A 12,313-nucleotide genomic window follows, 5' to 3' on the forward strand; every position below is an offset into this window, starting at 1 on the left:
ATGGGCTGAAGTAGTAAAGAACAGAAATGTATTCCTCACACACCAGAATTACCCTTCCCTGCTTCATTGTCCAATCCCCAGGATCCTGAGATTTGGGTAGTAGCAATTTAGTTGTACTTGTGATCACTTTTTCTTACCTTTCACTCTAGGAAGGCCCCTTGCCAACATCCTTGTAGGTTGGAGGTGTCAGTCCAAAGAGACTGAATTTATATATGACATGCTCAAGTGACCCTGGTACTTAGGACTAAAAAAGGGATTTATTAAAAGAAGAACCTATAGATTTTTTTATAGGAAGAATGAAGGAAAAGGTAGCCCATGAAATTTGTTAATTGTTTTTCTCTTCATTTGGTGCTTTGCCTAGAAGAGGCAATGAACAGTTATTTCATTGATTTGCTTTCTTTCTGGCCTTCTTTCTTGACAATACAGGCAATGTTGTCTCTCAAACTAAAGATCTCTCTAGAGCAAATTTCTAATCTTCCCTTCACATAGGATGCTTCCTGACCAGGATCCCTCTGAATGAAGCCATGTCTGTCAGGCTGAGCAATCAGGAGCATCCAGGAAAAGGCCAGATCTCCCTTTCCTTCCACCCCTCTCTTCCCTTCCCCCCACCATGATCTAGTGCTTTCACCTCAGGCAGCTGGTATAAATCCCTAGATTCAGGCTTTCAAGGATTATTTAAAGTGGGCAGAAGTCTGACCCTGACCTTCCCTACCCTCATCAGCTACCATTGGCTGAGCAGGGCCGACAGGATTCCAATCAGGGTAAGGCCAGACCCTCGGGGCACCAGGGCCCCATTGTCCACGCAGAGGTCAGTGTTGCAACAGAGGATGGGTTGAGATTCTCCAATGGCCTCAGGGTCTGTGGGAATACAGGAGGCCACACATCCCCGCTGAACTGTTTTCTCCTGAATGAAGGGATAACCTGAAAAATCCGAGAAAGCAGTGAGACAAGATCCTGTTCTACCCTTTGCTGCTTTCAGTTAGATTTTTATATTCCTGTCTTCTGTGGCATGAATAACAGATATCCAGAGCCACAATAACTCCAAAATCCTGGATTCTCTCTCTGTCTCTGCTCTGTCTCTATCTCTCTGTCTCTCTGTCTTTCTCTCCTTCCCTCTTTCTCCCTCCCTCTCTTCTTTTCTCCCTTTCTCCTTTCTTCCCTCCCTCCCTCCCTCCCTACACACACACACACACACACACACACACACACACACACAAGAAGGGATCTTAGAGGTCATCTAGTAAAACCTCTTCATTTTACAAATAAGAAATGGAGACCTGGAGAGAGGAAATATTTTGTCCATGGTCACACAGTAAGAACAGAGCTATTTAAATCATGGTCCTCTAACTTCAGATTTATTCCTCCCACCATTCCTTCTTTCAGCCTCTTATTTCTTTCCTATACCCACTCAAGCTAACACAGAGAATTCTGGATCTCAATTTTAGAAGGGACTTTAGTAGTTATCTTGTTCTCCTTAGCAGGGCATATATAATGACAAAGAGGAAGTCAGCTTCTGTCAGAATATCTACAAGCGATGGGGAGATTACCACTTCCTGAGGTAGTTTGCCCCATGAGAAAAGCTCTCACTGTGAAAAAGTTCTTTCTTATATTGAAGTGGAGGTGGGTAGAAAATAGAATGAAGATCATTGGATTAAGAATTAGGAAACCTGGGGTTCTGTTCTTGACTCTAAGCCTGTCCTGCTGTGTGACCTTATTTAGGTCATAGTGCCTCTTTAGGTCTTAGGTATCTCCATTAATAAATAAATCAATGAATGACTATCATTCTAAGAACACATAAGCTAAAATTTTTCTTCCTATATCTTCACTCCCCTCTCTTGATATCCACTACAGGTTTAAGCCTATGACTTAATGCATTAAATCACAGATTTAGATTTGGAAATCTCCTTTGAGAGCAATCAACAAGCATTCATTAAGTGACTACTATGGGCCAGGCACTATACCAGGTGCCAGAGACACAAATATAATGAAACAGTCCCTACTCACATGACTGGTAAGAGATTTGGTTAGTGAATTTGCAAACAGATAACTGGGAGCTGGCTGTTTATAAGGTGATGGGAGGTTCCATCACTGGTTGCTCTGTCCCCCAGAGGAGGTACCTTGGACCTAGCTTTTATTTCCCCTTACCTGCAGAGGCCCTGGGATTCTCCCAGCTATCTCCTGGGCTTACCAGATTGCAGAGACAGCAGCATGGTTTGACACCATCCCTCGGTGGCTGAACAATTGACTACATCAGTACAAAGAGACAGAGCTGTGGGTTTGGAGCAGGAGAAGCAGCTCAGAGAAGCACCTGCAATGTAGAAGAATTCTCAGTGTATACACACACATATATGAGGCACATGGACATATATGGACAGATACAGAAATATAGACCCATAAAGATAGAGATACATATAGGTACAAGCACAGGACTCCAGTCTTAGACACAGGGACAAGAATAGGTAGCATCTGGGCATTGGGCTTAATGTGGATTCAAATCTCACCATAAATACAAAATAGCTGCATGACACTTAACCTCTCCAACTGTAAAATGACAAAGTTGGAGTCACTGGCCTCTAAAAGCCTCCAGGTCCTAAATCTATAATCCTAAAGCATCTCCTTGAACCACAGACTTACAATTGAATGGTCTCAGAGATCAGAGAATCCAATCCCCTCATTACACAAAAGGCATTGAGGTCTAGAGAGGGGGAAATGACAAGTATTTAGCTTGAACTTTGGTCTCTCGATGATCCAGGTTCCTTTCAAACATTTTATGCTGTTGGTTCAGCCACATTCAGGTTAATGACATAAAAAGACATACACCGAGTCACACTGATGTTTGCTTACAATACATTCACCGAAGTTACAGAAATATAGACACAAATATACCAGGAAACACATAATCATGAAACTACGCAAATACAGAGGCACATACACAACTGGTGCTGTTGCTGGATGCGTGTGCCCAATGCTTTGTTCAAGTAAAAAGTGACCCCATTCTGAGAATGATTTGGAACTACAAAAGAGCTTTATAGCCAGAGTTTGTGCCCTATGACCCAGCAATATTGATTCTAGATTTATGCCCCCAAAGAGGTCAAAGAAAAGGAAAAAATATGTATAAATATTAATGTATTACTATGTAATATAATATATTAATAAAATATTTTTAACAGATTTTTGTGTGTATGGTGGCAAAGAATTAGAAATCGAGGGGATACCCATTAGCTGGAAAGTGGCTGAGCCAGTTTTGGTATATGATTGTGATGGAAGACTATTCTGTTGTAAGAAATTACAAAGGAGATGGCTTCAGAAAAATCTAAGAAGACATATGAAGTAATGTAAAATGGGAAACAGATCTAACAGCAGTACTGCTCGATCAAAGGGTATACACAATCTATAACTATTTGGCATAGTCCTATATTGCTCTAAAATGGTTGTTCCTCCCAGCATTTGTCATTTTCCTCTTCTATTGTTTCAGTCTTATAGATGTGAGCTGGTTAGGTGTGATGATAGGTGTGAGAGCTCAAAATTGTTTTAATTTGTTTTAATTTGATTATCAATCAATAGTGATTTTGAGCACTTTTTCATATGTTTTTTCTTCCAAAAACTGCCTATTTATATCCCTTGACCATTTATCAATTGGGAAAATGACTTATATTCTTATAAATTTGACTTAATTCTCTATATATTTGAGATATGAGGTCTTTATCTGAAAAACTAAGTTTTTTCCTCCTCGATTTTCTGTTTTCCTTTTTTCTTGACTACATTGATTTTATTTGTACAAATTTGTTTTAATTTAATGTAACCAATGTAATTTAATGTAATTCATAAATTTCATTTATCCATAAATCTGCTAGGTAATATGTTCCATATTCTTTTATTTTACTTATATCTTTTTATATCTGGGTCATGAATCAATTTTGATCTTATCTTGGTAAACGGTGTGAGATATTGGTCTATACCTAATTTTTGCCATACTGCTTTTCAGTTTTCCCAAAATTCATCTTCTTTAGTCTATATAGTCCATATAGATAGATCCCAATCTATTTTCTCCCAGCTCCCTAAGATTCCCCAAGGGAAAGTTTCTTAAGTTTTAAACATGTTCAAGCTGTGTCTGTCTTTTCTTTTGATTCTGATCTTTCTCAGCCTCCATTTCTTCAGAAAATGCAGGCTTAATTTTTTAGTCTATCCTCAAGAATGATTCCTATTTGATCCCTGTATTTGATGAATTGAATTGAAACATTTGTGTTGTTTATCCTGAGTTCTGATGCATGGGGGAGAAAGGGAGAGGAGAAGCTCAATTCCTGACCCTGGGGAGAACTTCATGAGGGAGACAAGACTTAATCCACAGGAGATGGCATAGTTCAAGTGTTCAAAAGGGAGAGGTCATCTTAGATTAGAGACATCTGGGAAAGATGAGAGAAGACATGAGCCTGGAGTTTGAAGCATGGGTAGATTTGGATCAGAGAAAGAAAAAGGGAAGGTCTTTCAAGTTGGGGAGCAGCCTGGGCAATGGTGATGAGGATCATAGGATTTGGGGTTGAATGAGACCCTAGAGCCCATCTAGTATAATCAATACATTTTACATAAGGGGGAAACTGAGACCCAGAGAGGAGAACATTGCCCAGGGTCATGAATACTCCAAACCTGTTCTCTTTTCAAACAAATCTAACTAGAGTGGAAAGTACATGTTAAGAACAAAGGAAAGAGGAAATTAGAATAGTAGTCATTGGCTCCCTGTGTAAGGGAGCTAATGTAAGTATTGTAAGTCATTTCCTTTTTAGGAATAGATGGTCTCCAAGGCCATTTTTGACTCCAGCATCATGTGTTCTAAGATCCCTTCAGTCTAAGACTCTATGAAGCCTTGAATGTAAGACCAAGAAAGATAGAAAGTTTCTCTAGCCTCTTCTGGATTTTGCCTGGCTTCTGGATTATAGAATTCCCTTTCTTCCACTTCTCACTTCAGTCCCTCCATCATAAGCTCTCTAAGAATGAAGGTTATTTCATCTTTGCATGACGCCCATTGTTTCTGTCAACAACGCAGTAGGTGCTGAGTGCTGGATTGAAACCTGTTCCACTTTTCTATTTTACATATTGAATCTAGCATCCAGGCAAGCCTGTTTGCCTCCTGCTGGCCAAACTCTTTTATGCTTGACTAGATGCCCCAGCTCTGACAAGGATAAATTTCCCCAAAGTCAAAGCTGAAATCATTTAGTTTACCTTGTACAGATAAAGAAACTAAAACCTCTAAAGAATCTTAAATGGAAACATGGAGGTTCTAGTAAATATTTAACAACCAGTTCTCGGGGGCAGGAAGGGGAGCATGTACAACATACTTTACATTTTTAAAATTATCTTCTTAAATCTAGATAATCAATTTAACAGCAACCCCAGTGCTGATTTCCAGTTTTCCCAACTCCTGAGGTACAATGCTCAAGCTCAAAATTTAACTATCAGTCCCAGTTAGTTCCAGCCTATGTCTTCAAATTTTCATGTTTTAAACTATATTAATCTTAGAACTATGATAGCTTTTAGCTATAATAAAAAGATATGACAACATGAAAAAGCCAATGATGTTTCTTCTATTAACAGTGAGGAGAAAATCTACTTAAGAAGGTTTTTCATAATGTACATTCCTTACACATTTGAAAAAGAGTCTTCATATTCATCTAATACTATTTTGAATATTCTTATCCTTATGTTTTCTCTCCCTTTGATTCCTAAAGGACTCACAAAAGACAAAAAAAAAAAAAAAGCAATTGTATTTACTTAAAGGAACCTTGAGCAGTATATAAATCAATATCTGAGCAAGAATCCTTTTTGCAATTTTTTAACTACATTATGTCATATAGCTTTAGATTCAATTAATCTGTCAATTAGCAAATATTTATGAAACATCTATAACTTGAGAAACAGGGCAGCTAGATGGCACAATGCACAGAGCATTAGGCTTGGAATCAGGAAGATTTGTGTTCAGGAGTTCAAATCTGGCCTCAGACACTAGTTGTGTGACTCTAGACAAATCACTTAACCATGTTTGCCTCAGTTTCCTCATCTCTAAAATGAGGTAGAGAAGGAAATAGTAAACCAGTATCTTTGCCAAAAAAAAAAAAAGTACCCAAAATAAAAAGAAATGGAGTCATAAGGAGTGAGACCTGACTAAAAAATGATGCAACAACCACAAGTAAATTGCCAGGCACTGGGTTATGTAGTAGAGATACAAAAATATAAAACATGAATACAAAAAAACATGAAACAGTCTGGACTAGCAAGGAGTTTATCTCTCAGTGATGAGGACCACTCTAACTCTCAGCCAGTCCATTCTATTGTGGGGCAGCTTTAATTATTTTCTGAAGAAGATAACAGAATCATGAGACCTGAGTTCCAGTCTTGTCTTTACTATTTAATAGTCAAGTAACTAAAGGTAACAAGTCTCTCAGAGCCTCAGTTTCCTCATCTGAAAAATGAGCATAACTCCTGTAGCATATACCTCATAAAGGTGTAGAGAAAGTACTTTTTATATGTCAGAGCTCTATACAATTGTAATTGTTTTAGCTATTATCATGTAAGAAGGGACAGGATTGAAGGGGTAATGGACAAATATAGTAATGGGTAATTTGGAGCCTGGAAGATCTGAATTCAAATTCCCCCTAATCCATATTAATTATGTAATCTTGGGTAAAATCATTTAACCTCTCAGTGCCCCAGACAGCTCTGTAGGACTGTAGTCTCAGAAATTTATCTTCATTGGTTGAAAGAGTTTCAATAATAAATAATAGTAATAACATTTATATATGGATTTAAAATTTTTTCAATTGTATCCAATTTATTATGGCCCTATTTGGGGGGTGATTTATTGGTAGAGATAATTGAAGTAGTTTGCCATTTTCTTTTCCAGTTCATTTTACATATGAGGAAACTGAGGCAAGTTGGGTTAAGGGATTTAGCCAGGATCACACAGCTAGGAAGTATCTGAGATCAAATGAATATTCCTGACACCAGGCTCAGCATTTTATCCACTATAGCACATAGCTGCCCCTAAAGCTTGCAATAACTTTAAAAATAGTACCTCATTTGATTTTCCAACAGTCATGGGAAGTAGATGCTATTATTATCCCCATTTTACAAATGAGGAAACTGCAGCTGAAGCAAGTTAAGTGACTTTCCCAGAGTCATACAACTAGTAAATGTCTGGGGCTGGATTTGAACTCATGTCTTTCTGTCTCTAGTCCAATATTCTATCCATTGAGTCGCCAAAATGTCCCTGGGTACATTTTAGAAATAAAACTTGGTAGTCTGGACTTAGCTCATGGGAATGAGTGAGTTCCCATGAGTGCTTGGTAAATAGATCATAGAGACTGGCAAGGCTTTGGCCAGAAGTCCATCCCTAGATTTGGTTTTTCCCTTGCTGGCCTGCCCAACATTGGACAGTTGGAGAAGGGCAATGGCTATGTTGGGACTCCTTAGATACAAGAGGCTCTTACCCCATAGCCCAGTCTGCAGGGATGGAACCAAAGAACTTGAGGCAGCAGGTGCCTCTGGGAGACACATTCTGCTGTCCAGACCCAGCCAAAGACTTCACTCTAGAATTGGGCCCCAAGCTAAGGGGCCCAAGGGCAGGTCTACAATGATGTCCCTGCATATGTGGGCAGAGTTTGCCCTCTTCAGGTCTGACCAGGGAACTCACAAAAGCACTTCTGGGCTTGGAATTCAAAAACTTGGGTTCCAATGGGACTTTGTGACAGATATTGCTATGGGACAAGCCATTTGACTTCTCTAAGAACATTTGTATAACAGAGAAGAATTGTTGGGCAAGATAACATCGGAGATCTTTTTTATTTCTAAGATTCTAACCCCTTACAAATGACCAGCTCAAATCACACTGTCTCCAGGAAGTTTCCCCAAATTTCCCAAATTTCTGCATCCTAAAGACCTTACCTTCACTTTGACAGTTCCCTAATAGTTTATAATACCTTGTTTTTTGTTTGTTGTTTGTGAATCATGTCTGCATCCAGACCAAGTTTCTTCCTCTTATGTTTTTCCACAATGGGGATGAGTGGGTATGGGAAGGTAGAAGACTAGATGAGTGGACCTATGACATCAATGATTTGCTCTGCAACATTCTGTCTATATTAGGGTCCTATGACCCTAGGGCTGTTCTTCTGCTTTCCTAATCTTCTCCAATCATTCCTCACCAACCACTTCTTTTTCCCTCATTGACATGCCCTCCTACTCCTATCTCTATCTCCAACACACACATACATCCTTCATTTCCCCATGTAGAATGAGAGTATATCATAGTCAGGGGTTCTTACCCTGGAGTCTGTGAAATTCTTTAAAGTATTTTGATAATCACAATTCAGTAGAGTTTTTTTTCCAATCTCCTATATTTTGTGAATTTAAAAGAATTATTTTGAGGAGTTCATACACCAGACTGCCAGAGAAATTCATGATACTAAAAGATTAAGAACCCTTGACATAACTGTAAGGGATGGAAGATATATTAGAATATTAGATCTAAGAAGCTCCTCATCTAACATCTAAGCTAAAAGGGGCTTTAGAAAATAAAATATTAGACATGGAAGGGTCTTAAAACACCGAGTAATAGATCCCAAAGAGTTCATACAACATAAGAACTTGAAGATTTGGAACACTGAATGTCAGCATTGGAGGGAGTCTTAAAACATAGAATGGTAGAACTGGGAGGAGACCTGGAATACAAAATGTCTGAACCTTAGAGATTATCTAGATGCCTACTTCCAGGGGTCTTTATATCAACTCCAAGGACTTCAAGAAAGTAATAATTAGGAGAATTTCCAGAGGGTGAATCCTAAGGGGGTAAGGGTCTTAGATGAAGGTATCAGATCACAGATGAATCTAAACTTTTCCCCAGATGGTAATGGATCTAAAACCAATCCTACCCCAGAAGGGCCTGGAGTCCTGACACCAGCATTTGGCAGCCTATCTTTTTTCCTGCTCCCATCCCACCCTAACTAGGGATTATGCTTTTAAAATAACTACACATAAAAACTTGCTCTACTACTGGGAATGTGGATAGGTCAGTAGTGCATGTCAACACACTGTCCCTGTCCTTGCCCCTAAGTGGGAAAAGTCTTTAAGCCCAAGATTGTTGGCAAAGGAAGTCTGCTAAATGATAAATTAATTTGTAGGGTAAGTGTTGGATTGCCTGAATTCTAGGATCTATTTCTGATATCAAACTGTGACCTATTCCTTGGGGCATCAAGGAACTTCCAGCCTGAATGAGGGTAACATATATGACACAATCTTTAGATCTAACAAGTAAAATATTAAACAACAAAATTGCATATATATGCCTTGGGGTGTAGGAGGATCTGAGCTAGAAAAACGATTAAGAAACTTTCTTCCCATACCACACTGGGACTCTGCCAAAGAAAGGTTTAATACTCAACCCCCATCCTGTTGATCCCTCCCCTAATGAGAAGTCATCTTGAGGGATTGCTGCCCCCACCTTCTCTGTTCAGCTTCTCTCATCCTAGTGGAAAGTTGTGGTGGGGAGTGAGGAAGGGCATGGGGATCTACACTGGGAATATAATGACTGAGTCTTAGACTCTTGGAATCTCAGAAGTAGAAAACGTTAGATTCCAAGAACCCCAGTATTGAAGAATGGTTGGCAGGAGATGACTTCTAGTACAACTTTCAGCCCCCTGCTGAACCTCCCCATTCCCACCTCCTCCCCCCAGTCTCCTGGTTAGAAGGGCCAGTCTGCTTATCGCTCAGCGACTGGAAACTCATTTCCTTTCCAGACAGCCTACTCCTCAAAGAGCCAGCTCAGATTGTTAGAAAGTCCTTCCTTAGAAACAGACAAACAACAGACGGGTTTGGAGGGTTTGGAAAGGACCATTTAGACTGTGAGACTTTTTTTTAAGCTAGCCCTGTCCAAGAAGGCCATCTCCCCACCCCCATGCCCCAACTCCGCCCTTGGCTGATCAGTTCAGGATCTTCGGAATCTGGTGTCTCCCAGACGCTTAGAGAACCCCTCCCTCACCCAAGTTTCCAGAGTTGACATGCAGCTGGAGAGAATTCAGGGGACTTTTTAAGGGCTCTCAGTCACTTCTGGTGCCCGTCCCCTCCCAGAATTTCCTTGCGAAGGTCCTGGGAAGCCACTTACCTCGGGGCAGGGCTGCCGCTGCCAGCAGGAGGGCAACCAGGGCAGGTTTGGGCATGGTACAATCTCCGGGCCGGGGGAGGTGGGTCTGGAGGGTACCTGGGGAAGGCGAGCTGGTGGGGCGGGGCGGGGATGGGGCAGAGGGAAAGGCAGCTCGGTGGGAGAGGCAGAACTCAGGGAACGAGTTGCAGTCGGGAGACTAGGACCTGGGAAGCTTGGTTGGGTTCCGGGACAGCGCAGGTAAGTAGGAGCCCAGAGGTGTGGGGGCTGGGCGGGGACTCGAGTGCTGGAGGAGGGTGCACGGAACGTACTGAGGTCACCTGGGCGGTCAAGGATGGAGGAGTCTCGGAGTATGTGTGTGGGAAGGGAGGGGCAGGGGAGCCGAGGTGAGGAGGGGAGGCATGAGAAGGCAGAAGGGATGGAGTGGGGGAGTGCCAGGAGCAAGGAAGGGTGGGGGTGGCGAGGAGGGTGCAGGGCTGAGGATCGGGGCGCTACTGGGGATCACTGGGGAGAAAATGAGAGAGTTGGAGAAAGTATCTGTGTACTATTTAGGCTTCTAGGATCATTCACTGATGACCCGAATGGACCAAAGCAGTAATTTAATCCCATCCTTTCATTCTACAGAGAAGGAAACTGAGACCCAAAGAGATATCCCATAGGTACAGCACAGTTGGTGGGATGAACCTGGATTTAAAGTGTTATCTTATGATCACAGGTCCTGCTCTTCCAACTACATGGACCTGAGTTTAGGTGTGCAATGGGGCAGAAGGCTTGCCAGATCACCTGGGCCAACTTTTGCATGGCACTGGGGAGAACTGGTTGGAACACATGAGAACAGGAAGTAAGAAAAATATAGGGTGAAGAGCAGGAGAGCAGGTTCAGTGGATCTGGGGAGCTGCTGTCGGAGGGGGAAGAAGAAAACGTGGGCTAAGGGTAACTTGTTTAAATGCAGTATTAAAAGGGAATGAGCAGGAGTTAGTGTGTGTACCCCTCCTCTCCCTTTCTCCTCCTCCTCTTTCTCCTCCTCCTCTTTCTTCTTCTTCTTCTTCTTCTTCTTCTTCTTCTTCTTCTTCTTCTTTTCTCTCTCTCTCTTGTTCTCTCTCTCTCTGTGTCTCTGTGTCTCTGTCTCTCTCTGTCTCTGTCTCTCTCCTCTCTTCTCTCTCCCGTGTGTGTGTGTGTGTGTGTGTACAGGCAGAGCAGAGAGAGGTTATAGGCTCAGGATAAATTTGTTTGAGCTCTGAGGTCTGGGAGATGTATGACCAATTTACAATTCTTAGAGGGTCAGAGGTGGGACAGGAAGCATCAGCTACCCCACTGGGAACCCATCAGCACACTATGGTCTGCCAGATTCCTTTGCTTATTCCTTGATCTTGGTCATTGCTTGGGGATCTGCAATTCTGAGGGAGCAGCACTCCAAGACAGCAAGTGAAGACAAACTTCTGGAAGTATCTCTCCATTTTTTAGAGACCTTGGAATCCAACTTTCTAATTCATAGATGAAAAAAGGGAAATCATATCAGGACTTGTCCAAGGATCCAAGGTGTCAGTTAGTAGCAGAGCTGGGATTGGAACCCAGGTTTCCTAAGAGCCAATGAAGTGGTTAAGCCACCTTGTCATTGAAATGCAGTAAACATAATTGGCAAAGACACACACATTCTCTCTTTACATAAGTGGAACATTCAGCAGACCTCTATATAAACACTCAATTCAAATTTTCCAGCGTCTGAGGAAGGGAGCAAGAAGGGAGCCAAGTACAGGTGGAAGGAGAGAACCTGGACATGATTCAAGGATAAGTGGGGGGCAGGACCATAGAAGTGCGAGCAGGAGGAGGAAATATGGGAGTCTTAGTCAGTTATGTTTGGGCCTGGTGGCAGGAGGGGCAAATAGATGTAGGCAGGAGAGGGTGGAGTGACCACTGTGGTTGGAGGGGGAGTAGGAAAAGATCTCTTGGGGCCAAGGCCCTATGGAAGGCAGCTATGCTCTAGCAATGTCTCTGTGTTTCCATTATTCTTCTTTCGCCAGAGAGTTGTTCTTTTGGGTTTTTTTTTCCTGGTGGGAAGTGGGAGGCCAGGGAGAATCCAGTGGAGAGCCAGGAAAGGGAGGAGTGGGAGAGACTGAGGCAGAGAGAACATATTACTGTAAAGTTAGCATTGATGTTTTTTTTGGGGGG

General features: G+C 41.7%; 1 protein-coding gene across 1 annotated transcript; it reads right to left on the bottom strand.

Moving 5' to 3' along the window:
- Positions 1-271: 271 nt before the first annotated feature.
- On the bottom strand, positions 272-10,403 carry LOC105749391 (secreted Ly-6/uPAR-related protein 1). Its single transcript, XM_012541862.2, has 3 exons — positions 10,148-10,403; positions 2,189-2,308; positions 272-921 (listed from the first exon to the last, which is right to left on the bottom strand). The coding sequence occupies exons 1-3, from the start codon at positions 10,200-10,202 to the stop codon at positions 722-724; spliced, it is 375 nt and encodes a 124-aa protein (XP_012397316.1). The 5' UTR covers positions 10,203-10,403; the 3' UTR covers positions 272-721.
- Between the last annotated feature and the right edge of the window lie 1,910 nt (positions 10,404-12,313).

The sequence above is a fragment of the Sarcophilus harrisii genome, chromosome 1, assembly GCF_902635505.1.
Source record: "Sarcophilus harrisii chromosome 1, mSarHar1.11, whole genome shotgun sequence".
In the NCBI taxonomy this organism is placed as follows: domain Eukaryota; kingdom Metazoa; phylum Chordata; class Mammalia; order Dasyuromorphia; family Dasyuridae; genus Sarcophilus; species Sarcophilus harrisii.